Source organism: Drosophila willistoni (genome assembly GCF_018902025.1).
Source record: "Drosophila willistoni isolate 14030-0811.24 chromosome XL unlocalized genomic scaffold, UCI_dwil_1.1 Seg142, whole genome shotgun sequence".
NCBI classification, from domain to species: Eukaryota; Metazoa; Arthropoda; class Insecta; order Diptera; family Drosophilidae; genus Drosophila; species Drosophila willistoni.
This window is the reverse complement of record NW_025814053.1, coordinates 8470768-8497773: the sequence shown is the minus strand read 5'-3', so window position 1 is coordinate 8497773 and position 27006 is coordinate 8470768. Positions and strand designations below refer to the sequence as shown.

General features: G+C 36.5%; 7 protein-coding genes across 9 annotated transcripts; 2 read left to right on the top strand and 5 right to left on the bottom strand.

Moving 5' to 3' along the window:
• Nucleotides 1–318: 318 nt before the first annotated feature.
• On the top strand, nucleotides 319–4396 carry LOC6644676 (pro-resilin). Its single transcript, XM_002067267.4, has 3 exons — nucleotides 319–531; nucleotides 3711–3791; nucleotides 3864–4396. Exons 1-3 carry the CDS (start codon nucleotides 430–432, stop codon nucleotides 3984–3986), a joined length of 306 nt encoding a protein of 101 aa, XP_002067303.2. The 5' UTR covers nucleotides 319–429; the 3' UTR covers nucleotides 3987–4396.
• Nucleotides 4397–5032: 636 nt separating this feature from the next.
• LOC6644677 (myb protein) lies at nucleotides 5033–8175 on the bottom strand. Its single transcript, XM_002067268.4, has 2 exons — nucleotides 6872–8175; nucleotides 5033–6807 (listed from the first exon to the last, which is right to left on the bottom strand). The coding sequence occupies exons 1-2, from the start codon at nucleotides 8022–8024 to the stop codon at nucleotides 6134–6136; spliced, it is 1827 nt and encodes a 608-aa protein (XP_002067304.4). The 5' UTR covers nucleotides 8025–8175; the 3' UTR covers nucleotides 5033–6133.
• On the bottom strand, nucleotides 7517–8829 carry LOC124460519. Its single transcript, XM_047011506.1, has 2 exons — nucleotides 8639–8829; nucleotides 7517–8568 (listed from the first exon to the last, which is right to left on the bottom strand). The coding sequence occupies exon 2, from the start codon at nucleotides 8521–8523 to the stop codon at nucleotides 8182–8184; it is 342 nt and encodes a 113-aa protein (XP_046867462.1). The 5' UTR covers nucleotides 8524–8568; nucleotides 8639–8829; the 3' UTR covers nucleotides 7517–8181.
• A 468-nt stretch (nucleotides 8830–9297) lies between these two features.
• LOC6644678 (BTB/POZ domain-containing protein 7) lies at nucleotides 9298–16547 on the bottom strand. Of its 3 annotated transcripts, none has more exons than XM_002067269.4 (4): nucleotides 16225–16547; nucleotides 12771–13412; nucleotides 10136–12697; nucleotides 9298–10047 (listed from the first exon to the last, which is right to left on the bottom strand). In XM_002067269.4, the coding sequence occupies exons 2-4, from the start codon at nucleotides 13176–13178 to the stop codon at nucleotides 9907–9909; spliced, it is 3111 nt and encodes a 1036-aa protein (XP_002067305.1). In that variant the 5' UTR covers nucleotides 13179–13412; nucleotides 16225–16547; the 3' UTR covers nucleotides 9298–9906. The 3 variants fall into 3 exon arrangements, with proteins under 3 accessions (XP_002067305.1, XP_046867491.1, XP_046867492.1); XM_047011535.1 differs by having other exon boundaries at nucleotides 16318–16547; XM_047011536.1 differs by lacking the exon at nucleotides 16225–16547 and adding an exon at nucleotides 16016–16034.
• Nucleotides 16548–17020: 473 nt separating this feature from the next.
• Nucleotides 17021–20550, bottom strand: LOC6644679 (WD repeat-containing protein 6). The gene is made up of 3 exons (XM_002067270.4): nucleotides 20313–20550; nucleotides 19409–20194; nucleotides 17021–19348 (listed from the first exon to the last, which is right to left on the bottom strand). The coding sequence occupies exons 1-3, from the start codon at nucleotides 20380–20382 to the stop codon at nucleotides 17136–17138; spliced, it is 3069 nt and encodes a 1022-aa protein (XP_002067306.2). The 5' UTR covers nucleotides 20383–20550; the 3' UTR covers nucleotides 17021–17135.
• Nucleotides 20551–20717: 167 nt separating this feature from the next.
• LOC6644680 (putative tRNA (cytidine(32)/guanosine(34)-2'-O)-methyltransferase 1) lies at nucleotides 20718–22104 on the bottom strand. The gene is made up of 4 exons (XM_002067271.4): nucleotides 22030–22104; nucleotides 21788–21918; nucleotides 21036–21724; nucleotides 20718–20962 (listed from the first exon to the last, which is right to left on the bottom strand). Exons 2-4 carry the CDS (start codon nucleotides 21906–21908, stop codon nucleotides 20852–20854), a joined length of 921 nt encoding a protein of 306 aa, XP_002067307.1. The 5' UTR covers nucleotides 21909–21918; nucleotides 22030–22104; the 3' UTR covers nucleotides 20718–20851.
• Nucleotides 22105–22182: 78 nt separating this feature from the next.
• Nucleotides 22183–23930, top strand: LOC6644681 (cathepsin B). The gene is made up of 4 exons (XM_002067272.3): nucleotides 22183–22515; nucleotides 22595–22855; nucleotides 23005–23172; nucleotides 23250–23930. Exons 1-4 carry the CDS (start codon nucleotides 22393–22395, stop codon nucleotides 23718–23720), a joined length of 1023 nt encoding a protein of 340 aa, XP_002067308.1. The 5' UTR covers nucleotides 22183–22392; the 3' UTR covers nucleotides 23721–23930.
• Nucleotides 23931–27006: the final 3076 nt, after the last annotated feature.

Here is a 27006-nt window from a genome sequence, read left to right as displayed (position 1 = left end):
AAGGTTGTTAACGACAGGTGGGAATCCAATACCAGTAGACAAATGTATAGAAAAAACAAAACAAAAAGTACATGTATTCGTAAATCTATATTTATGTATGTACATACATGAATGTAGGTATGTAGGTATGTACATATTCATGAAAAACCTTTGACCTATGATGCAGCAGTGTCGCTGCACGCGAGCTACGAGATGCAAGCTGCAAGCTGCTGTCTGTTATTGTCTCCACTTTTTAGTATAAAAAGACATACACGATTTTCAACGACATCAGTATGAAAATAATAAGCGACTCGTAACGTCTAACAGTCTAACATCAGAGACGCGAATCATCTTCTTCTTATTAAAGTAGAATTTATACATCGCTAGTATCTACTACAACTACTACTCTTACTATATATAGTACAAAACCCAAAAGACATTCCAATCGAAATGTCATCGTTAATTTGTGAAATCGTATCCGTTGCCTTGCTGTGTACATGCGTTTTCTTTTCGGTTAATGGACTTCCACAAGCACCAGAAACGCCCGAACCGGTAAACATTGTTTCATTTTTGTTTTGCATCCTTTAATAATATAGATTAACATCATTAATTTTTTGTCTTATATATAAATCTATGCATATATGTATATATAGTATAGTACACGATGCAACAAACAATTCACTCACTAATTGCAAATTGATGATCACTTCTGTAATTAATGTTGAAGCCTACGATTAAATAAGAACTACTGACAAAAACCAGTTTGCTGAAAGTCAAATAATTCAAATGCCAATTTTGTTTTGTTTGTTTTTGCTTAACATTAATTAGCTTGCAACTTACAGAGGCAACTAGCTAACTTAACTATTATACTAAAGATCATTCTATATACCTTTATAGTGTTTGTGCTTGTGTGTGTGTGTGTGTGTAGGACATTGTCAAATCCGAAATCTATTTTTTTTTTTCATAATTTCCATAAGTTATACCTACTATGTATATACATATATCCATCCTCTATTGTGTGTGTGTGTGTTTATTGTTGGCACAATCGTCTTGATTGTTCAAATATTCTCATAATGTGAAATCATTTTTGAATTATTCAAAACTATTCAGAAATGTTTTTTTTTTTTTGAGTGGCAAAGCAGAGACTAATTGGAACTATTCCTGATCATTGTTATTATTATTATGAGGAAGAAAGTTATATTACACTTCTAATTCTTTTTTTTTTTTGTTTTGAATGTTAAGAATATTGTCCTAAAAAGGTTTTTTTTTAATTCAAAATAATTTAGGAGATATGACGTTTTTTGTGAGGCAATGACAATTTTTTTAAAAAGGGTGAGAAAAACAGGATCTTACCAGGAATACAATAAATAAAGCTAGCTGTAAAAAATGTTAAGTAGTAATAATTCTGGAAATGGGTTCCACATAAATCTGAAGTTGATAAAAAGTGGAAATAGGTTCCCTAAAAATCTATCAATAAACCTGTTATTGATCATAAAATGAGCAAGGCATCTCTATTCCTGATCACTTTGATCACTTAAATCAAAGATTGTTCTATTTAAAAAGAAGCTTAGATCAGAAATACATTCTCTGGAATCTTTTTCGATCAATCCCTACGCAACAAAACATAATCATACTAGTAATAACCATAATATCAATCAATCAATAAAAAGGAAAACCCCCTGGTTATAAAGTATTCTCATCGACCCCCTGGACCACCCCCTAGATCCGTTTCTAATTAGATAGGAATCTTATTAGCGCCTAAAGCCGAAAAGATGTAAGAAAATGTTTGATGTTGTGTGTGCCATCACAAGGGGTAAGGCCCACAAACAGAAATGGCCAAAAAAAAACCAAAGTGTTAGGAGCGAGAACCAAAAAACAAATATCTATGTATGTACATATAAGCTTATAATTTATGGTAAAAAAAAAAAATGCACATCAAGAAACCCTATTTGACTTTTGTCCACAGATGTTGACATTCAGCCATTTTCATCATCTTCTTATGATGTTTTAAACAATCGAATTGCATATATTGAATAAAAGGTTTTTCATATGAAAAGCAAATTGGTCGCTGTCATTGGCATTCTTATGGTCTTATAGTTCACATTGTTTTAGTTTTGAGCAATCTTTCAGTTGGCTTGCGCAAAGTACGTACCAAGCAAAAGGTAGGCAAGTCAGGGGTTATAAGACTTGAGCATGGCTGGCAGAGACTATGCTTCCCACACCTTCTGCTGGAAAATTGGCCACCAAGCTACACCTAGTTGTAAGCCGTTGCCAAAGGTTGTAAGTGTCATAGAAGACTTTATCTGACATATGTATGTATGCAGCAGTTAAGTGTATACCTTCTGCCTACCCACCTGCCCACCTACCCAACTACCCACCGACTATGAAATGGCAAAAGAAGCAGATGCTTAAAGTAGCCTCAACTGGGTGCACACAACGTGCACTTTAAGCACTGTTTTTGTTGTTGTTGTTGTCTATGTACAAATTTGCAAATATGCATACAAAAGAATTTGACATTTGATGCCCTTCAAAAATGGAAATGTCTCTTCCCCCGGCACGACTCAAACAAGTTTCTCAGGTTTGGTGCTTTGTTCAAAATGCTAAAATTGAAATTATTTTAGAAATCAAACAGTTTTTCATTATTTTTGTTAAATAACATCGAATTAGTATTCTTTGGAAAGTCATCATTCATCCATGGTCATCACTTGGTCCAACGACCTTCAATGGTTTAAAGAGTTAACACTTTGCACAAACGCCCAAAAGTAGGCAATGCTTACCCAATTAGAACTCGGTTCATATAAATTAACCTTCTAAGCCTCTTAAGTTTTTAATCGCTTGTCATATAATTTGAAAAATAATAACAATAAATAACTTTAAAAGAAGTCGAAAATTATGAAAAGAGAAGTTGTGGTCAGGGTTCTATTTTCTCCAGTCGATGGACTCATTTATGGTTCGCTTATGACCAAAAACTCTTCATGAATACGGCTGGGCATAGTGAGGTTCATTTTTATTGTTTTTGGCACTTACGAGTTTTTAAAAAACCTGTAAAGCTGGCCAGACTTTTGAAAAAACTAATCTAGAATACTAAAACTTAAAATTGTTTTTTTATTTTTTCGTTTTTCTAATAGTTTCTATTTGTAATCTTTAAATATCTTTCCTATCTAAAATCTTTTCAATTTAAGCTCTGTATTCAAGAATCTATATTCTAATAATATATAGGAATATAGGAATCTATATTCTATAGAATATATAGGTACTAGGACATGCAGTGAAAAAATTTAAAATATTTTAATATTTCAGTTTATTACAAGGGGAAATCTTTCTACTTTTATGACAAATTTATGTTTAATAACAGTTTTTATTGTTATAGTGACTCCTTTTAGGCAAAACCATGAAGCAGTGAAGCATTTTTTTATTTCCCTGTTTCATAATATTTAAAGTCAAAAGAATTAGGTAAAATTTTTAGTGTTCGTTGAAATAAAATAGCCCATTAAAGAAGCGGAAGTAATGTGACTCCATTTAGACTGGTATTGGCCACATGTATTCAGCTTTTCTTTGAAGAAATTTTAGACCCAGTTTAAGTTAATTTATCTCCAATTTTCATTTTGAGGCCAATTAAACAAAATTTTTTTTTTGTTTAATCTTGGCTGAGTTTTACAATTAATTTAAATAGATATTTAAGTGTGTTTAAGTAAACTGATTTTAATCAAGAAATTTGTATTTAATTTCAGTATGAATACCAATATGAAGTTAAGGACGCTGAAAAGGAATTATTCTTTAATAAAAACGAAGGAGGCGATGCGGCCGGAAAAGTAAGTAACTTCAGTGAAAATCATTGCAATTTAAAATAAATATAAATGTAATCCTTTTCTGTTGCTTTTTAGGTGTCCGGACAGTATTCAGTTTGGTTACCTGATGGTCGTCTTATGACCGTAGAGTATACGGTCGATGGTGAGACCGGTTTTGTGCCTAAGATCTCTTTCGATACGACCAATCCTTTAGGATAAGATAACACTAACACAACGAAATGCCAATACGATAAATTAGGGACAATTCTTTAACCACGAGCAACTCAAGTGACATTACTAGGAACATCAACATGCAATTATATACATAAATATGTGTGAGCTTTTAATTTAGTTAGTACGAGCAGCCAAAGCAGCTATATCAACAACAGCAACAACAACAACAACAAAACAGCAGTTTAACAACAGTTGGTGATTACAAAAAACAAGACAATTTATCGCTTTCCGAGTATCCTGTTAACATAATGATCAAATGTGATTTTCAGATTATTTTAACAGTGTATTGGAAGAGCGATTTCCAAATCAAAACATACATACATACATACATACGTACCCAAAATATTAGAAATTTTATACAAAACAACATTACTTCAGCTATTTGTAAACATAATGATGTGAATAAATTGTAAATTTAAATATATATAAATGATTATTATAAATATGACGCATTTTGTATCTTTAATATCAAAACCATGGCATGGTTCCACATCCTGTGGGTATTAGAGTTGAAGACGATCCTGTTTTGTCGAATAATTTTTTATTTTTCTTCCACTTTTCGACTTAATAGAGAAAAGAAAATTAGTTTGACAAAGCAAAAAAGAAAAGTAAAATTGCTTAAACATTGATAGAAATAATTCTCAAATATCTAATCAAGACATTTAATTTCCAATTTCCGTTAAAACTTTATACATTTTTTCAAGAAAACAAATATTTTATTTTTACACATTTTTTTTTATTTTTATGTTGTTTGTTTTTTTTTTTTTATTGAACTTTGTCATAAGAAGTATACAATGAACGATAATATTTTAGGAGAAACCGATAAACTAAATCAATCCATTTGAGTTTTTAAAAAAATGGCTATAAACGTATTCAATATTCGTATGCGGATGAATAATTTGGTTAATAGGGCAAATGAAAAGTAATGAAAAAAACCAATAATAATTCTTCAAATTAATGTTTCAAATAATTGTTTGGATTGATTGTAGTGAGAAGGAGTGAGAAAGAGAGACAGAGAGAGCAGTTTTGAATTAATGCTGGAATGGTTATGACAAAATTTAATGTTCCAATTATGCCCGTAAACTGCCAAATGTAGGCTTAATATGGTTTATATATATTATAACTCTTAAATCTGTTTATTATCTGTATGTACAGAGCTTAATGCGGGGTGGGGGAAATAATATAATATTTTTGTATGTATATACAGAAGAAATATAAATATAATTTATTCATATATATAATGAAATTAACCAATTAGCCAAAAGAGCGTTTAGATGTAAAACATTTTCGACCCCATAAAGGGTGTTTTTTTTTTTGTTTTTTTCAACAGCAAAGTCGATACAATAAATTGGACCAGCCACTTTACTAGTCAATCGATCCCATTAACATTAAGCGAATCGATTAGCAAATTGTTTTTTTTTTTAGTAGTAATGCGGGACGTACAAAAGAGGAAAATATAAAGATATCGGCTTATATTTACAAATACAATTCAGAGGAAATGTTGAAATAAATAAATATGTAAATTAATCAATTCCCATAACTATAGATGAGTTTGTTCCTTTTGGATGATTGGTCGGATATGATCGGATAGTATGGCTGGGCAAAAAGATGATTATAACTCTCAATAGGGGGTCGATAATGTTTAAAATGTTTTATTAAATTTATGGGTAAAAAAAAAAACAAAAATAAGAAAAATACACACTGGCAAACTAATTTCGTTATATTCACTCGAACTAGGTTAGTACAAAAATATATATATGTATCTATATATCTGTGTGTAAAAACATGTTTATGCCCGATTCTGTAATCTTAATATAAATTCCATGAAAAATTATTGGTATCGGATGTTCCTATATATCCTATATATGTATGTATAAATATGCATGTGTATGCAAGTATATATATTCCTAACAATAACAATATATGTATGTGATTCTATAACTCTGATAAAAATGCGCAAAAAAGAGCCTAGCTAAAAAGTCCATATGGCCTATCTCAAATTATGAACCGATTCACAAACTAAAATCCTCCTAATCCTGTTCGATGTGTGGCTATAAGCAATTTGGGTTAGCCCATAAAATATTCTCTAACTTGCTCTTTTCTATTATTATCGACTCAAATGTGTCGCCGATTCACTTTTGTTTCTCAAAGTTAAGGGATCTGGGCATCAAGGAGAGATTCTTTAAACAGGCATAGGCTTGCTTCTCCATGAACAACTGGTCTTTGGTTTTACCACAGGCAACACGAGCCCATTTCGGATCAATGACATGGTCGTATGCCCCACGACCAAAAGCCGACGATGTGGACGATGAATATCTACCGTTTGTCCCGCGAGAATATGGGACACTATTCTCCTTACGTCCCTCGTCGAACAAAAGATCCTGTTCGCTGCACAGCGTGTCATCTTTCAGCAATGCATTGCCAGACGATGCGAGGAACTTGCTGGGCGTCTCCGTTTCAAAGGGTTGCACCTTTTTGCCACATTCGTAATTGGTATAGTTAGTGCTCCAGCTGGTAAGCAGAGATTTGCGGGCCCGTTTCGGTGGCGGAGATGGAGCCGCAACTGATGTGGCTGTGGCTCTAGCCCCATTGACACCCTTGGAGCCATTACGTTCAATGTTCAGGAGGCTAGTGGCGCTCGTCTGCGCCGCCTCTGAATCATTCAATTGCTCTTCGTTGATAATCTCGTTCAAGTCCTCGACCAGGCTCGATGGGCTAGATGGTTCGTAACGACGACCATCCCGCTTCCTTCCAATATCAGCCAGGGCCTTTTTGAAAGGTGTCGGAGTGCGTGGGCCAATCACACCTTGAAAATAATAATAGAATCTGGTAAGAAAAGTGCTTTTAGAATTGGAATCTATAATACTCACTTTTGTGTGGCGTTTCAATTGATGAAGTTTCCAACTCCTTTTTGATTTCCATTCCAATACGATTGTAGGTCTTGGCCACTGGGGTACTAGCGCGCAAATTCATGTCCTCGAATGTCGTTAGGCAAGGCGACTTGACCAGGAATTGACTTGGCGAGAAAGGCAGCGCCTTGATGGGCGTAATGACAGGTGACTTTGGCGCCTTGGTTGATGGTGCATCGACTTGTGGAATGTGCTGTGGCGCCTTTTGGCGCGTTCGCTTCAATATATTTGGTTTTTGTCGCGTCGGGAGCATTATAGGACCTACAATAGGCTCAATATTCTTGATGTCTGCCTCCATCTCCGAGGTATGACTAGCATCTCCAGATAGTGGCAGTGATGGCTTATTAAGGCCGGTTAGAGATGCTTTGCCCCCTGGCAAATCGGCCATGGGCATATCCATTAGTTTTCCAGCCTTAGACTGCGCCTTGCTAATGCCACCGGACTTGATCAATGTGATAAGATGGGTTCGCGAACTTTTGAGATCCCCGCCAGTTGCTCCGCCTACACCTGCATGGGATTTACGTTCTGCATCATATTTACGTCTCATTGTCGAGTTCCAGTGATTTTTAATTGCATTATCCGTACGTCCGGGTAGCAGTTTTGCTATTTTGGCCCACTGATTGCCCAGTTGGATGTGGGCATGGTAGATGGTTTTATCTTCCTCTTCCGTCCAGGCAGTCTTCTTGATGTTGGGATTGAGATGGTTGTGCCATCGTTCTCTACACTGCTTACCAATCCGACCATTCAGGTAGCGAGCAATCAGAGTCCATTTCTTGGGGCCAAATCGACGTACAAGCTCAATAACCTTTTCGTCCTCGTCGCGCGTCCACGGTCCCTTGATGAGCTCCGGATTGAGCACTTTCGCCCAACGCTGATGCACTTGTTGTTCAAGCCTATCCTTAAAATAAGGCCCAATGATGTCCCATCGCTCGCCATGTTTGTCCACCAGGGTTTTAAGTAGAACATCTTCCGATTTGGACCAACGTTTGCCAAATCCATAGTTCGGATGACCATTTTTTTGAGACAAGGATTGAGACTGCCCAGAAGAAGACAGGCGCTGATCTTTTTGGTCATCGGATTCTTCCTTTAGGTGTTTAATTCTAGCTTCTGGCATTCCAGTAACATCACTCACATTAAAGTTCAAGGTGACAACACCTTCCGAATCGAATTCGGCACCATCTTCACCACTGATTCCAGCTGCAGCTTCATTATCGGAATACTCTGACTCCTCTGATTCGTCCGAGTGTTGATTGTAGTCATGGAATTCTTGTTTAAGGTCTACGACGTCCATTTTGCGGTTGCTTTCTGGGCGAACAGTAATGATAGGGTTCGGGTTGGCCCTTCTGGCGCCTCAGGAAAAAATGCACACTACCTTGGCAATACAAACAACTCGCTGCGTCCTCCTGTCGATGCTCGTAGTATGTGTAATGGGCACAAATATCACTAAATGAATGGCACTGGAATTGCAGGCGGCAGCTAAGGCACTGCACTAACTCAACCTGATGCCGACGATCTGTGCGTAAGGCAGGATGCGTTGCATCACTTTCCGTACGGTCGTACAAATCAGAATCCGAATTTTTCACTTCATTCAAGCTGGTACCATGCTCTTCCATTTAGACGTATGCACACATACATATGAACATGCTATGCTGCTATTTCTATGTTGGGGTCGTGTGTGTGTGTTTGGATGTATAAGAATGTATTATTATTTGATTTGGTGGCACATACCAAAACTGCTCAGCAAAAAATAAAATGTGGATTCGGCAGATTCTTAAATTGCAGTCCACAATTCGTTTTATTTAATAGGACAAACCAAATATCAGCCTAGCTCAGTTTTTATGTCTTTCTATCACGGCGTCGATTGGTACGTTTAGTTATCGATAACTGATGCCTCAAGTCTATCGCAGTTGTGACCAGCTAAAATGCCGCTGTTTTGGAATGCGGAATGAAACGTTATTTATATTTTTGAAACGATTAAGAATTAATTAAAATTATTTAATAAATTTAACGGTTTTTTCACAAAGACCAACTCGCTTTAGTTAAATTAATATCAATGAAGATATTTTTGTTGAACGAAAGTAAACTACGTACACAGATGTAGTTAATTTATTAGTTTTTCACAACTTTGCTTAAATAGAACTTGATTTCATTCACCTTGATTGCTATATACAAATGTAAATACATTCCCATATTATGGAAAGACTCCTTTTAAGACTTTAAATGAACGTGAATCACTCGAGCAGACCTGTACGTTTCTTCCACTCCAAGGATTTCTGAAAAATTCATAAAGTTTTTAACTAAGTTGAAGCCTTTTAAAGTTGGCAATATGCACAACATTGAACCTTATCCTGACTTTGAGGATAACATAAAAGAAATTAAAGCGATAGTTTAGTCCGTTAACATTGAAAACATTTATTCTTTAAATTCTTCAAGATACGATTCATATACATATGTATATCCAGGGAAAAACAGCTCGGGACTCATGTTCTTTGGGTTTTCATACGATAATAGAGACAAGAACACCTTAAAAGAACTCAGGAGCCAACACAAGATTCCCGTTCTCAGACTAGAAATACATACGTTCCCCATAGAAATAAATAATAATGATGAATGATGATGCACTTCAAATAGCAATCTATAGGGATTATTATTATATATAAAGATGATTATGCATGCATGATTTGAAAAATAAATAAATGGGTGTTTCCCTAAATATATTGATTTATATACAAAATAAATAACCAGTTTGTTAATTATTATCTTTTTATACATTTGCCCTTAACGGGACAGAAAAAACGCGTTTGATCGTGTATTTTTAAGCCTTGAAATGTTCATACGCTAGTTACATTTTGTATTTTATTTTATTTATCTAATGTTTTTTGTTTTGTTTTGCTTTTGTATTTAAATTTTAATTGGGTTTCTTTTTTTTTATGTTTTTTGTTTGTTTAGAAAGGCGTGCCGAAGTACAGCCCCTTATCGGGGGCTACTCGTAGCCTCTATAAAAACCTGGGTGGTCCGGAGTTGTAAGCCCCAGGATGTGGGGGGTGTGGTGCGGGAGAATGCTGTCCTTGGCGCACATCGAACGGTGAGTTAGAACGCTGCATAAAATGGTGATAGTTGCTTTGTGGTAGTTGATGCTGTACAATGAAAATAAGAAAAAACAAAAAAAAACGATTAGCTCTCTCTCTCTCTCGCTTTTCTGTTATCTCTTTCTTTTTCACTTACCTGTAAACTGCGTAGGGCCATAGCACTGGCAGCATTGCCCATTATATGTGGACCGGGGCCATCACCCAAATCTAATTGCAAGCTTTCTGGCATATCGTTGTTGCCCACAGCACCGCGGTTAGTGTTGCTATTGCTGGTACAACCTCCAGGACCGCTATTTGTCAAATGCAGTTGACCCAACGATGCCGTTGCCATGGCCACGTCGGGCATCATATCAGATAGATGGCCATTACCAGAGTCCATGCCGCAGGCGCCACCCTCGGCCCGCATATCCAGGCCCATTGCATTGCCATGGGGAAAACGAAAATCACCTTCTGTAATTAACGCTGGCAAATCATTGCGATGATGAACCGATGCCGAGAGGCGAGCATAGCTGCACTGCAAACCAGGGCCAGAGCTGGCCGCCAGAAGGCCGGCCACGCCAAGCAAACCGCTTGAATGCTGGCGAGGAAATGTGAGATTCCGACTGTAGAACGGATGACCAACATCCGTGCCACATGTTGAGGATGTTGCTGATGAGGCCATCGACGAGGACGATTGAAATGAAGAAGCAACTGTTGTGTGTCGCGGGGCTAGGCTTGTTGCCGCTGGCGATGGCGGCGGACTTTGGTCTTCGTCTTCAAGTAAACAAGTTTCTGTCTGAGTGGTCGTTGGCACTCCACTTCCACATTCATCAGTGGCGCTGACATCGCCGCTTCCTTGATTTGACTGCAGCGCATTCTCTAATAGATCGGAAACCTCATCGGGCAGATTGAATTCCCGGACAACGCGAAGACGAATTTGTCGATCGATCTCGTGCTTGGATGAGAGTGGCAGCAAAAGTGCACGCTGGCACATTGGCGATTGGCGCAACTTGTGCTCCCGTTTTCTCATTGCGGCAAGTGTTTGGCTATCGGGTGGCGGTATTGCAGCAGCTCCAAGCTGCGCCTCGGCACTGTCGCCGCCAATTCCACCACAAGTGATGTTCCCAGTTCTCAGACCGAGTCCATTATTTGCTGCCGCATTCATGCGTGAGACCATATACAGGGTATCCGGTATATCGGGTGGATGTCGCGAACGACGCATACGCATTAGCTCCACCTGATGATGCGACGACGACATCCGATCCTCTAACAGTGCCTTGACCTCCTCGAAATACGGCATAAAGAGGCGTGGACGCACAAATAATCCCTGGTTTTTGCCACTACGAATCCATGCATTGATCCGCAAATTCTCACGCTCATCGCCAATCATATGTGAGGGCGGTGTGCTGACAAGTCCTCGACGTATTGCCTGGCAGAGCACCTCACTGTGTGGCGGCAGCACATGATCCATGCGGACTAATGGCAACAGTTCCGATAGAATCTCCCTTAACTCGACATCGCTTAGGTCACGTTTCTTCACACCCTTGCGGGCCACTGAGTGGGCTGTGTGTGACAGCAAATTTGGCTCCCGGTCCTCCATGCGACGAATGAGCTCCTGCTCGCCCCATTTGAGTACAGCCTGCAATACTTCCAGTTCGGATGCCTGCAGGAAATTACTTTGCAGCACATGCAAAAGCTGCGCCTTATCCAACTGATGGAGCACCGGCGATGCGCTCACTGCGGCAAACTCCTCGCGTAAATACTGGCAAGCTTGACGGAACACCCATGCCGAGCCATGTGGTTGGCAGCCCCACTTAAGCACGGTTGGCAGTGTGTCCAACGATAACCATTCGAGTATCAAATCCTCACAACCCTGCGCCAATATATCAAGCTCAAGAAAACGACCAATCTGATACAGCTCCATGGCCTCCTCTAATGTGGTTGGACGCACGCGTCCCGTATTCGTCAAAGCATGCACCTCGCCCAAAGAACCAGCCGAGGTGCCCGATCCGGCACCACGTAATATCAGTGTCAAATCAACCGTGTCAAGGTAAATGGCATGCAGAAGGACTCGTGCATATCTCTTCGGTATAACCGTCTCGTCCAGCACAATCCGTGTGGGCACGTGCAATGAACGTTCGACATATTCGTCAATGTTGCGCGTTCGACGCGCAATTAAATTTCGAAAGAATGGCGAACGTGCACTCAATATGGCTTTATGGCATGGAAGTTCGAGCTTCGGTCGAAAACCATACTCTGAGGTCCCCGAATCCTGACGCAAATAGTCATCGCTGCTGCACTCGGCGGTAAATACAAGCGCTGCATCAGCATAATCGCCAGTTTCCAGCAAATAGCGGAGATCATGTTCCAGGGGATTGGGTGTACCGAAATCATCGCCCAATTGCCGCAACAGATTAATGTCAATATTCGGATCATGCGTACATAAATCGCCTGTATATAAATATCGTAGAAGTGATGAGAATAGCTGAACATCGATCGGAGATGTGGGCAATTCTAGACAAATTCGTGCTCCAAATCCAGGACAACCCGATAGTAAATCCCGAAAATATGTACAACGTGATGACAATACGGAACGATGCACCGGAAATATGGTTCCACGAAATACAAGATCACAGTCAGTGCACAAATTTAAATCGTAAAGTGCGGCAAGGTCTTGCTTGTATGTAGTTGCTGGAGGTCGTGCGAGCTCTGCTTGCACCTATTTTTGTTAAAATAAAATCATATACTAAGTTAAACATACAAAAGTATAGTCGGTTATTAGTTGTACTTACAGACAGATCCCTTAAAGCTGCCAGAGATTCAAACTCCTCACAGAGTGCAGCCAATTCAAGGGGTGCCCAATCCGAGACAAAGTCGCGTAACACGCGTGCATGATCACAGGCCTTTGATGAACGTCGGCGACGTATAAATTTACGTTTAAGCGTCGCAAAACCAGTAACGCGTTTCCGTCTTTGATCACGATTATAATGAGATCCGCCGAAAGCAAAACCGGCACCGCTGCTGCTACTGGCACCGCCAGGACCACCTCCGCTGCCAGTTGCACCCGATGAGGATAAGGCCGCTGTACTTAGCGGCATCATGACCGATACTCCGCCATTTGAGTTGCTATTACTATTGCCTGAAGCACCCCCAGATCCTGTGCTCATGGGATAGCTGTCACTGGAAGAGTTTGCTCCCATTTTTGTATACTCTGCAATACACACACACACACACGATAGACTCTCTCTCTCTGATTTAGTTTAATGTTTGACGCCCTGAAATTATTCAAGGCATCCTCCTCCGTATTTGGCGTAGTAATCCATTTAAATTATCGCATTGTCATTTTCCACTCTTTAATAATCATTTGTAGTAGTAGCATTATCATGGTTCATTCTCTCATTTGATTACATCTTTGCCAATGGATCAACAATTTTCTGCAAATAAACAAATTAAACTTGTATTAAGTATTATACACAAACAGTTTCGAAAATATAAAAAGAGCAACACTTTAGTTACAAACTTTTTTACATCGTTTATTTCCAAATCATACGATTTTATTTTTTTGGGTTTTTGATGAAAAATAGATTAAATTTCCTGATATTCATGAAATTTTGGACTTTGAGCTTAATGTTTTTAAATTTCAACATTATTTAACTATTTACAAATAATTTGTTGGCAAATTTTGCAGACAGCATTTAACCATAGAGAGCACTAAAAGCAGGACAAACGAATCATATTCAAAAAGATAATGGCAACGGAAAAATATAATCTCAATAACATAAATATTACCAAGCTCCTTGAATGAATTAATTAACAAACTAAATGGGACTTGGCCCAACAAGATTAGGCAAAAACGAAATATTTTACTGGGAATTCAAATATGAGAGCAAGGATTCTGGATTCTGTTGAAAATCATTCAAACTAAAGCCGACTCAGAACAATAAAAAAATTGCCTAAAATAATATGGTGCTAGCATTTTATGTATGTATAGAGGTAAGTAAATTGATTTATGGTGACAAAGCCTCCTTCTTATATAATAATTGAAGACTCCTTTATGAAATACCGGGACTAAAATTCAATTCACAATTTAAAATACAAAATTTGTAACAGAATGGGGGTCCACAATAATATTATACAAATCTGCTTCAAAGTTGTGTATCTAAGCTTAAAACTATAAGAGATTTTCTCATATAAAAAAATTAAAAAATTAAAAGACATTATTTCCGATTACTGTTGGACCCCGGTTATTCGGGCTCCCATTAAACAGAAACCTATACTATCCAGGACGATGTTGATTTTGTTGCTTTAGATTTAATTAGCAAAATTAATTCTGGGTTTCCCCATTTTGTTGTATTTGTTTGTGAACTGAAATTTTAGAGTAAGAAACACGTTGTGATTTTGCTCTTATTGTAACGAAATTTTTAATTATCCGTGATGATCCTGATCCCCACCGTCTCATATAATTGGGTTTCAAGTAAATCTAAATTGAGTTTCAATGGAACAATGAATGAAAATGAAAATGAAATAAACTTAAGTTTCTCAAGAAGCTGTAAATATTCAGAGTACTTGAAGTTTTAAAATGATTTTTATCATTCATTCAATTTCGATTAAAATTTCTTAAAATTTTTTCAAAGTTTTCAATGTATAAAAAAGTTTATACATATGTATTTCGAATATGTACATACATATAGAAAAATATACTATAGTTTATGTTTATGAATGATTGAAATTATGTGGTTTTAATTTGACTCTCTCTTAATTTTTGATCTTGCGTTCGTTGGTGCGAATATAATTAAAGCCAAAACAGAGCACTAATTTTCTATATCAGTTCAAAAATAGTTTTTTAAATTGAATTCTAATTTGGTGACTTTATAACAGCTGGTTCTAAAGCGCGAGAGGAAAAGAGAGCGAGAGAGATGGAAAGTGAGGAATCAAAAATGAGAACATGCAACTGAATAACTCTACAAAACACCTGCACAACGGAAGCATCTGTTTTTTTTTTTATCAAGGTCCTTTGCTTTGAGTATATTTACTAATCAGAATTTTAAAAGACATAAAATACATTTTTTTTTTAAATTACAAAAAGAAAACGAATACATACATTTGTATACATATATCGTTCATATTAGTGTATGTACATAATATGTACTACATATGTACGTATGTATGTATGTATGTGTGACATCCTTTGGAAAAGTAGGTTATTGCAAAAGCAACATATTGTTTGATATAATAATATATTCACACGCATGTACATACATACATATGTATGTATTTTAAGAGCGGGATGTAATTGATGAATTTAAAATTGGAATTTAAAATCAAGATGAAAAATGTCAATACATATCTTCAAAGTACCTACCCACACACACCTACATAAGTAGGCACATATATGTACATGCATATATCTGTTATATTTTCGACATGTGTATGTACATTTGTTTTTCCTGTATACATACATCTGTATCCATACATTTTCTTATTGACATATGAATATTGTACATACATACATACATTCATGGTACATGGTACATAAGGTGCAGCTTCATTTTATACTTTCGATGAAAACGAATTTATAAATGTATGTACATACATACATATGTATATTGGAATCTTTGCACATAGAAACAGATTATATATAGACACTTGTATGTACATACCTTAACATGCATTATGTATGTATGTACATATATATATGTCTATGTAAAGAAAATTTTCAATGCTACATCACTCACACACACACACCCACTCACCTAGATACATATAATGAAATAGATGTATGTACATTTATTTACCCAATGTATATGGATTTATTTGGAAAAATTTATCTATGTCACTGTCACTGATGTACATACATACATACATACATACAAACTGACAAGTGCATTATATGAATGTATGTACATATGAAGATGAAAAGCATTATGTATTATTCAAACACTATTATAAACAATACACGTATCTCTATGCACCTATGAAAACATATTTTCATGAATCTAGAATATTAAAACAAAACAAAAAAAAAACAGGAACCCACCAACAACTCAATAAACTATTTACCCACGTACATACACACACAGAGGCAAGTAAGTAGGTGTACAAACATATGTATGCACGTTCATTGAATGAGTTTTAACAGAGAGAATTTTATGTTTTCACTTTAGAAGATGACCATTGTGCCTACTTACAGCACTTTGTTTTATGTTTTTATTTATTTCTTTATTTTTTCATTTTTTTTTTACCAACATTTGTTATACATAAGTGTACACTGCAACACTGACACTGGCAAAGATTTGCCTTGGCACATACAAACTAATTTATGAATGTATGTATACATACTTATACGTGAACATATGTATGTACATGCGCGCGGGCACACATCTATTATATACAAGTGAATTGTTTTGGGTGTCACTTTTCTTATTGAGCGCCTTCACATAACGAATATAATGTTAATTAATCATATTTTAAACCGTATATATTTTCGCTTTTTTTTTGTTTCGATTACAAGTAAATGTCCTGGTTTGCGTATATACTTGCGGGGGGAATCGACTAGTGTTGCCAGAAGTCAAAGTCAGAATAGTGTTGCCACACTATTGTTTTTTCGCTCCTCGGAGTCCGAAAGTTTGCTTGCTGCTAGTTCCGAACAGTTATTCAGCACTAGTTCCAAGCGATTTTAAAACAGTGGAATATAATGAACTTGTTAATAAAAGTCACTGTTTTTCAATGAGCACAATTTTAGCAAACTAGGTAAAGTCACTAAAGTTTAATATTCTAGTAGACGCTTGCGTTGACCCAGACGAAAGAAAGTACATACATTGATGCTTATATAAACTTTTTCCATACTGCTGATCAAGAACATATATACTATATATATGGTCCGAGATGCTGAATTTCATTAAATTTTTTAAAAGTTTTCTTTGAAATTAAAACATTTTTTAACTTTGCTTACAAATCAACCCATAAATTTTAAAATTTATCCCGCCTACTCATACATAGTCTACATTGAATTAATTTCTGTATATACATATAAATGTAGATATATTTTTTATTTCAGAAAAAACTTACAACTATAACATGTTGCTTAAATCTAGTCGTTTGCTTTGAAACCAGCTACATTTACTATACCTAGTATAGTATTTAAATAGTTGACTTGGTCAACTAAGAGGTAGTACTTGCAATCCAGAGCCGTATAAATAGGCCAATTGATTTTCATCTATTAATATTCCCTTGATATCATCAATACACGTATAACCAACTCTAAAATATTCACTAGTTTGTAAATTGATTCGATAGATTTGTTTATCCATACTACAAGTAAATCCAAACAAATCGGTCTTCTCTCCGTCCGGTTTGGAATGGCAGTATAGAGCAAGAGCATTCACTTGGGCATTGTGTAGGGCGGCAAAAGCCTTTTGGTTGATATCCATGGAATATAAATTAATAGTTGTGTGCTTAACATTTTCATCATCGCCGCCTGATAAAATATGGATATTGTCACGATCAACGTATGCATCCAAAGTATTCACTCCCGTCTCATGCAACTGGAACTGCAACATTTTTGTTCTGAATTCATTATCGTAAACATAAATCTCGCCATTCGTGGTGGCAATCAGAAGAAGGCTGGGATCAGGCAGCCAACGCAACTGAAGTGGACATCGATGCAAGTCAATTTGGTGTAGAAACTCTAGGGTAGAGGGCTTCTCTATTTGCCAACGATGTATGGTAATTTTACCATCAGCATTAGCTATATATAGCATAAAATAACCAGATGACGCATCGCGGGACACATCAATGGCCATTAGACGGGCTTCCACGACACCATTATCGGCGACAGTTGGATTTCGCAGAGTATGTGAGGACAGCTCAGTAATCCGGCAGTCATTGGATTGGGTTCTATCAATCTGATTAATGCAAAGCTGTGCCCGTCCACCAACCGAGAATATAAGCCACGAAGCAAGATAATTTTTCGATTTAAGGGGATAAATCGTCAAGTGTCGTACACTTGAGATATGAGTGTGCACTTCAGCACATTGGATGGCATTGCCATCGAAATATTTTGTAATTTTTATAACATTATCATCACCAGCCGATGCAAGAAAATGCGCCGAATCAGTCGAAACAATCTGGCCAAGGAGTCGCAAAGAGTTGCAACTGCGTGTGTGCCATCTATTTCGCGGAATACTAATTCCCTGGGAAGATTCTTTATCGCAAAGTCGATAATGATGAAAGAAAACTTGCTTCTGTTTAACAAAAATGATGTGAAGCTCCTTATCCAGCAAATGATAATCCCAACAACGATGACCACCGCCGCATTGCAACTGGATGAGGACATCTTGCTCTTGGGACCATGCCACGAAATGATTGTCATTGAAACCAAGTACAATATCATCGGACAATGATGCTTCAATCCAGGCGAGTGGAACACATTTACGTAAAGAAATTGTTAGTTTATAATCGTTTAAGTTCAAGCGAAGATATTTCAAAAGAGGCTCATGACCGCCACTCAAAATGCAAGCTTCTTTGCTTGTAAGTGTTACCAAGTTTAAGAAGGTGGAACCCATGTTACCATGAATATGCTTCAATTGGCTAATTAGTGTAAACTCCTGATTATGTCCGGTGTTACGGATGAAAAGCATTATTAAACCATTGCGATTGCTTAGCAATAGAATTTTTGGCGACACAAGCAATGCAGCTGTTATCCAGGGTTCACGACAATGGACAAGCGATATCTCTGCTTCCACATGCAGATCGTTACCCTTCAATAATTCACAATTTCCTAAATCATCGGATACAAGATAAAGGTCTGTGGCCAGAAAATGGAAACTTCTTATTGTTCCCTTAAGTCGTGGACCATCAAAAAGTTGTTCCAATTGCTGACTTTTCACAGAGAATCTGTGCAGGGTGACTCTTTGATAGCCACAAGTAGCAATTATCTCATTTTTAGTTTCGAGAACAGTGCATTTATAAGAGGGAAAATTATCAAGCAATTGCCAATTTTGTGATTCCAACGAATCAGTGAACAAATTAATGAAAAACAAACGATTTCTATTGCTGAGACCAATAATCGTTGTATGACTTAGAAACTGCACATTGCCAATAAATTCATTTTTGGTTTCTATAAACGAGTCTAGGGGACACAATTGTGTTAATTGATTATTTGTTTTTCCTTCCAGAAGTGCTTTAACATTATATGTGAGCACATTCCCCGTCGAGCCACCACTGTAAATAGTCGAAGTAGTAGGATTATAAGCTAATTGCCATATTGGAGCGCCAAACTGTTGACGACGCTTCAATAGCAATTCCCCAGAGCTATTCCAAATGCACATATACGAATCCTCACCGCCACTTGCAACATAGATATCGTTACCTGCAAAAGAGTTAGAAAGTTAGCATCTAAACATGGCAATTGGGGATGGAATGTCTTTACCATATTCCATTACAATAGAACACATTACTCGTGCAGTATGCCCAAAGCAGCTAAACATGGGACTGACACTATTTGGTGTCTTCCAATCCACATAATCTTTAGTTTCAGTGTTTGCCACACGCCAAAACTTTACGGAACGATCATCCGATGTAGTGATTAGCAACTGTTTGGCCGCATTGTAAGCTATAGATAGTATTACTCCATTGTGGGCCTGTAGACGTAAGAGCAGTGGATAAGTTTTCGAACCAGACACTTCATTGCCATCATCATCTCTAGCAATGGCAAATTGAGGCCGCCAGATTAGTAGTTCACCAAATGCATTGCCGCTCATTATCACAAGTTGATCATAGGTAGAGCCATGGAGACAAGTATAATACAGCATGGAGTAGTCGGTGCAACATGCCAATTCCAGCACAATGCAGTCTCCTCTTTGACTATACTTTTTCTCTGAATCCAAATCCACAGAGTCCTGTAGTGAGGATGAGTTGCTGATCCACTGTAGATAAAGAACCGTACTATGGGCCATGTGCAACACAAAACGAGTTTTTTCTTCATTCTCGAGAAATGTAGCTGCATTTATCCAGTCTTTGGTTTCGCCCTCATAAACTAATTGAAATTGGCCTTCCTCTGAATGATATAGAAATATATAGAATTCATTTTCCGAATATAGTAGTACTAAATCATCGGAGGAGCTATGTACAAAACCATGAACTTTCTTGTTCCGTGTTCTCTGGGGAAGTTCAATTCGGGAACCTTTTGTGTACAAAAATGCCTGGTTACCCACACCTGTAACAAGAAAGGGTATCTAAAAGATGAACTAATTACAGTATTTAATCATTAACTAGATTAATAGATTTGTTTTGCCGCCAAAATTAGATATAATAATTACATTTATTTTGCATACCTATCAGCAGATCGTTGTTCTTTACATGTAAGCCAAAGGCGTCGGAAAACAAACTTGATTTTATTTCCATGATTTTTTTTGGAACTATAATCAATTCATTATGTGTTGCTTTAAGCGATAAGATGCAAGCTATCAAAATTTTATGTTTCCAATTTTTATTATTATAGCACAATTGTGTTTTGAGTTGTTTTGACTGCTGCTGCTGCTGCCGGTGCTGCACGTTTTTGTTGACACACTTTTTTTGGAAACAGATCAGCTGATTTGTCCGACTCTTGTAAACAGAATCGATTAATTACTTTCTGGCAACGCTATTTTGTTTTACCCTTATAAAAAGGGTCTATTAGTTTTGATCATATAAGAGGCACACATTATCATTTAAAATTGAATTCTTTTGGAAAAACTGGATTTTTTTTTTGTAGCTGGCGTTATTTATTCATTTTGCTTAAAGTAAATTGCATTAGAGGTTGTGCTATTAAAAGTTGACTTTCATTAGGCACCGTCGTTTCAGATCGAGTACGCAACCAAAAATATTAGTTCTTTCAGCTCTTGGCGTTGGCCAATTCTTCTACGAATATATCATTCAGTAGGTCCTTAAATTCCTGAGGGTACTCCTTGTCGTTCATGATGGCATCATAGGCATAGGCAATGTCCTTTGAATAAACAAAAATAATTTAGTTTGACAACATTCCAACAGACACAGTGAAAAGTATGCACTACACTAACTTCTTTACTCGGATTTGTACAGTCCACGAGAGGCTCATCCCCATCCACAACGCCTGTCAAGTCGCCGTGGGCAATAAAAGGCACCAAACGTCGGTTAGTTGCCGAGCCAGTCTTTCTTGCCTGATCCGCTATATCATTTCGAGCTGGATTAATAACCTGCGGAATGTAGCCAGGGGGAAGAAAAAAGTCTCTGCACACAACGAAGTGCTCAATGCTTGATGGTCGCGAACTTAGCGGTTTATAGTACTCAAAATGCTTGAAGAACGTACGCATCTGCGAGTCGAGTAGAGTCGTGTCGTTGCCCTTGAAGATTTTTGCCACAAAACTGCCGCCCGGTTCAAGAACAAATGTAGCGATGCTTAGGGCAGAGACTAGCAACTGATGTTGCATATATTCATCCATTTCGTGAACACCGGTCACATCTGGGGCTCCATCGCAGACAACAAGCTGAGCCTTTTGTTCGACGCCCTCGCCAAAATGTTCAATTATAGCCTCCGCTGTGCTCTCTTTTGTGATGTCACCTTGCAGTTGAATTACTCCTCGAATGGGTGCCATTGCCTGCAAGTCTACAGCTATGATTTTCACATTTGCCTTCTCCTCATCGGTTTCGCAGGTATCATATAGCTTCCGGGAAAGTACTTGAGACCAGCTACCAGGCGCTGCGCACAGGTCGACAACTCGTTTTACGCCTACAACATTTCATATGCATTTTATGGTAAATTATTCCTAAAATATTAGGTCAGAATGCCTACCACTGAAAATTTTAAATGCATCGTCAATGTGCATCAACTTAAACGCACTACGTGCCCTCCATCCTTCCTCCTTGGCCAGGCGATAATAGACGTCTCGTTTGTCCTTTGACGTCTTCCCCATTGCTTTTTCACTGAAGGAGACAAGGAGCCATTTGGATTAGGAGCATGAAAATAGATTGTTAAACGTAGTGTTACTGTTAAACTCTTGTATTGGTTACAATAAACAATTATTATAAACTTACACACATGGACAGATATCGTACAGGGTTTTCCTTTGATAATGTCGATGACGATAACTATGATCCGATAGTGTCGATAGCGATAGCTCTGTTCCGATAATGTCGATAATGATAACTTTGCTTCGATAATATCGATAACGATAATTTTGCAAAATAAATAATAACAAAACGCTGACAAATTATTTTCCGCAGAACCAGAAGTGTCTAGCAATTTGCAAACGCAGCTAGAGCTGTGCTGAACAGATTATAGAGATATACTATATATACCTTTATATACCATAAATACAAAGCAACAACGAATACGCGTCATTTTCATTGTTTAGTGGGTTTTTTTTTCTTTCTTTGTGTCGGCCATTTTGATTGAAAATGGTTCGAAAAATATATTCCTTACTTTTGATGGTCGTGTACCTCTCCATGTTCGAAGCGAAGGACCATTTGCTGTCGGATGAGTTTATTGAGTTGGTCCGCGGAAAAGCAAATACTTGGACTGTAAGCTCAAAACGAATTAGCTGCAACTGCCTCTATAACTAGTTTACTTTATTCCCAAATTGGTGATCCTTTCTTGCAGGTTGGCCGAAATTTCCATGAATCTGTGTCAGAGAAATATATACGGGGCCTAATGGGCGTCCATCCTGATGCTGATAAGTTTGCTTTACCCGACAAAATGGAGGTTCTTGGCAAACTCGTAGAAGATTCCGACTCCGATATACCAACAGAGTTTGATGCCCGTGAAAAATGGTCTAATTGCCCAACCATTGGTGAGATCAGAGATCAGGGTTCATGCGGTTCATGTTGGGCCTTTGGAGCCGTTGAGGCCATGTCGGATCGCGTAAGTGCATCACCTTACTGCCTATTTGCTCATACCTCTCCCCCTCTATAGCTGATTAGATGACTTGCTTATCTTTTGTTGCCAGTTGTTGTTTTCTTATCGATTTTGAACTGCCTTTAAAATTGCGTCGTCTCTTTATATTCGCATAGGTTTGCATTCATTCCCAAGGCAAAGTGAATTTCCATCTGTCCGCAGATGATTTGGTCTCATGCTGTCACACATGCGGATTTGGCTGCAATGGCGGATTCCCCGGTGCCGCTTGGAGCTATTGGACACGCAAAGGAATCGTCAGTGGGGGCAACTTTGGATCTCAGCAGGTAAGCACCAAGGAGGGGCTACACATTGCCAACAGCTTATGCTTAATTGTAAATATTAATTACTCATTTGTACCCAGGGTTGCCGCCCCTATGAGATTGAACCATGCGAGCATCACGTAAATGGCACACGCCCACCATGCTCCAGCGGCAGTACGCCCCGTTGTCAGCATGTGTGCGAGTCCAGCTATAAAGTGGACTATAAGAAGGATAAAAACTTTGGTTCCAAGTCCTATTCGATAAAAAACAATGTACTGGACATACAGAAAGAGATCATGAACAATGGACCCGTGGAAGGAGCCTTTACCGTCTATGAAGATTTAATTTTATACAAGAGCGGTGTCTATGAACATGTCCATGGCAAGGAGCTGGGAGGTCATGCCATACGCATTCTCGGCTGGGGTGTCTGGGGTGACGAGAAAATTCCCTACTGGCTAATTGCAAACTCATGGAATACCGATTGGGGTGATAATGGATTCTTCCGCATTGTGCGCGGCAAGGATCATTGTGGCATTGAGAGCTCCATATCGGCTGGTTTGCCCAAGCTATAGACAAAGAAACATTCTAATATTTTTACATACCATATGCATATACTTTTATATTGCTCACAAACAAAAAGGAAACAAGGAGGAAGGAAAACAAAAATGAATACCTCTTATGACATTAGTTAAATTAAATTGATTTCTAACGCAAATGTAAACAAACGAAAATATTAAAAAAAAAAAAATAAATAAAAGACCAACTATTTTGTTATACCTATATATATAAACTTGGCCTAGTCTTTTGATTTTAGGATAGTTTATCTATCTATGAAAATATTTGAGAAGTTAAATGGGATCCATTTTAAATAAGACCACCGAAATAAACATTTAATGATCATTTTGTTTACATTAGCATTTGCTTTTTTATTGATTTTTATTTATTTTTTTTCATTTTGTAACATCAAATAGAACATTTTGGTATTTTCCATGAACCTTTTTCTTTTGTTTGAATAATTAACTGTATTATACATATGTATTAATATGCATATATACGTTTTGTTTTTTCTCTTTTTAATTTAACAAACAGCTTACATCGAAAAATATTTTTGACTGTTTTCATCATGTTTTGGAAATCGTTTGGCTTCCTTTTTTTAGTTTTGTCATCTTTTTCGATTTATATATATATATATATTATGTATTTATTAACGATCGGTTCAACGATAGGGAAAATAGTTTTTTTTTGTATTTTTTTTTATTTGTAATAGTTGATTTGTAAATAGATTGCATCTTTGGCCTACATACACTGAGGCTCCTCTATCAATAAATATTTCATTATTTCAGTTTCAAATGAAATGAGATTATTCTCTTATCTTTAGTTTTGTTTGCTGTTGTTGTTGTTGTTATTCTTGGACTTTTGCATTTATGTAAATATATATATATATATATATATATATATATGTATATACATATATATATATATATATATATATATATATATATATGTATATACATATATATATATATATGTATATACATATATATATATCTGTTTTAATTTGTATGTATATAATATATTATATTAGATTCAACAATTTTTATTCTCTGTGCCTGTATTTTTAGTTTCTTTTGTGTTTAGTTTTTAGATTATATCCTAGTAGAGGGCTTTGACTCTGCATGGATATATGTACATACATACGTATATAATCTTTGGCATGCCAAAGCAAATATTTTGCTTGTTTTTCATCTTTTTTTTCCCGTTTCTCTTTGATAAATACATATAAATAAATGAGGGGAGGGGCTCAGCTTATCAGCTATATGGTGGGTTTAACTATCAAATATACACATACATACTTATTTATTGTAATTTCAAGCTTGTAGTAGTAATTGAATTTGGCAAATTATTACCATTCTAGAGAAATGGGGAAGAGGGGATCAGAAAGGTAAAGAAATATTACATGATAAATGTTCTACGTAAGAATGCAATAAATCTCTAAACAAGTTTTGGCATTACCAATAAAGGGGAATAAAATGGAAAATTTCTCATTATGCATATACTGCAAAATAATGCCTAAACAGGTTTTTAATATAGTTCTAGTATCAGGGGGTTCCCCGTCCATTAAGATAAAACGAATCTTTTGGCTTCCAATTCATATGAGAGAGTGAGTGCATGAAGAATCCATAAAGGAGGAACTAGTATAAGAGCATTGGCTCTGGGAAGAATAACTTCATCAATTGTTGCCTTAACACATAAAACAAAGCAAACAATTTTTAATGTCAAAGATCTTTTTAGTTTTGGGTTTTTTTTTGCTAATTATAATTTGCATTTAATTTACAAAAGTATTTGATCATACAATTAGGTGTATGTACGACTGAAAATTGTTCAATATGCTTTATTTGCAGGCAGTACATACAGTGAGAAGTCTAAGAATGTCAAAGAGGGAGGAAGCTTTGCCCCCTAAAGTATGCAATACATCCTAGAAGAATAACAAAATTGTCTTCATTGTACTTTTTAGTCAAACAATTTTATAGATTTCAAAGAATTGAACTCTTTTACTGCATATTATACATTCCCAGTCCCCATTTTACATCCTTAGATCCGTTTTTGAGTACATAAGTATGTGTTGACTGTCTCCTTCTTTCTTACTCTCTCTCTCTCTTGGTTTGGAATCAATTTGTACCGTGTTGTTAATCATCATTTTTTGTTTATTTTATGTGTTTTTTTCGGTTACTTTAAATAGTTAACTTGGGCTGGACAGCACACACATATACACATGTATGTATGTATGTATGTGTATATATGCATGCATGTACAATACATATACATAGTCATATGATTTGTTGTGTGTTTTATCATTTAAGTTAAACATTTGCTACTAATGTTGCCTAATTTATTTGATTCAGGTCGCCTTGAGTTTAGGATTTTCGGAAGTTCTCTGCTTGAAATGATCTGTTTTTTTTCAGTTTGGTTTATTCTTTTAGTTATATGTATGTTTTTTTTTTTTGGTTTTTCTTTTTAGATGTATCACAAATTAGCGTAGTTCGAAGACTTTTTGGGGGTTTTTTTTAACGAATTTGGGGCTTGCATTCATATACATTTTATATATGTATATTTATTTTTAAGGGGAATTCTGCAATTTACATTACTTTTTTATATTTTATTTTTGCTATCACAATTTTAGAGTTTTCTTTTCTTTTGATACAGAATTGGATTGTTCTCAGACGATACATAAATCGGTGCAAATTGTTCAAGTTGGTTTGATTCTTTTCGTTCTGTTTGTATTTTTTTTTTTTGGTTTTTTTTTGTTTGTTTTTTAATACACATACACATAGATTAAACGACTACTTTTAATAGATACATATATCATAGGTGGTGAAGAGGGGAAAGCCGTAATTTCTTTATTTTTGTTCAATTTGTTCAAAGAAATGCATTTAATTTGCTATTTGATTTTTGTAACGCCTTTTTCTATCATCATGTTCTCAGTTGTTTCATTAAGATCTTTTGAATAATGTTTTTGTGTGTTTCTGTCTCTCTCATTTATCAAACATACTGTGAGTCATATATGTTGTGTGGTATATATATATATGCATATATATGTATATACAAACAATAAAGATTTATGCTCTTCATTTAAGAATTTGCAAGTTGTTTATGATTCCTCTGTCTCTTATATATGTTATTATATTATTTTGTTCTGCTTTATGTGTTTTGTTTGTATTTGTGGTTTTTGTTTCTTGTTAGTAATTAGTTTGTTCTTTAAATGGTTTGGAAAACCATCAAACAACAGGAGGAAACAGTCTTTCTTTCCAGGTACCTGAGAAGCGAAATGGAACAGAGAAATACATATATGTTATATAT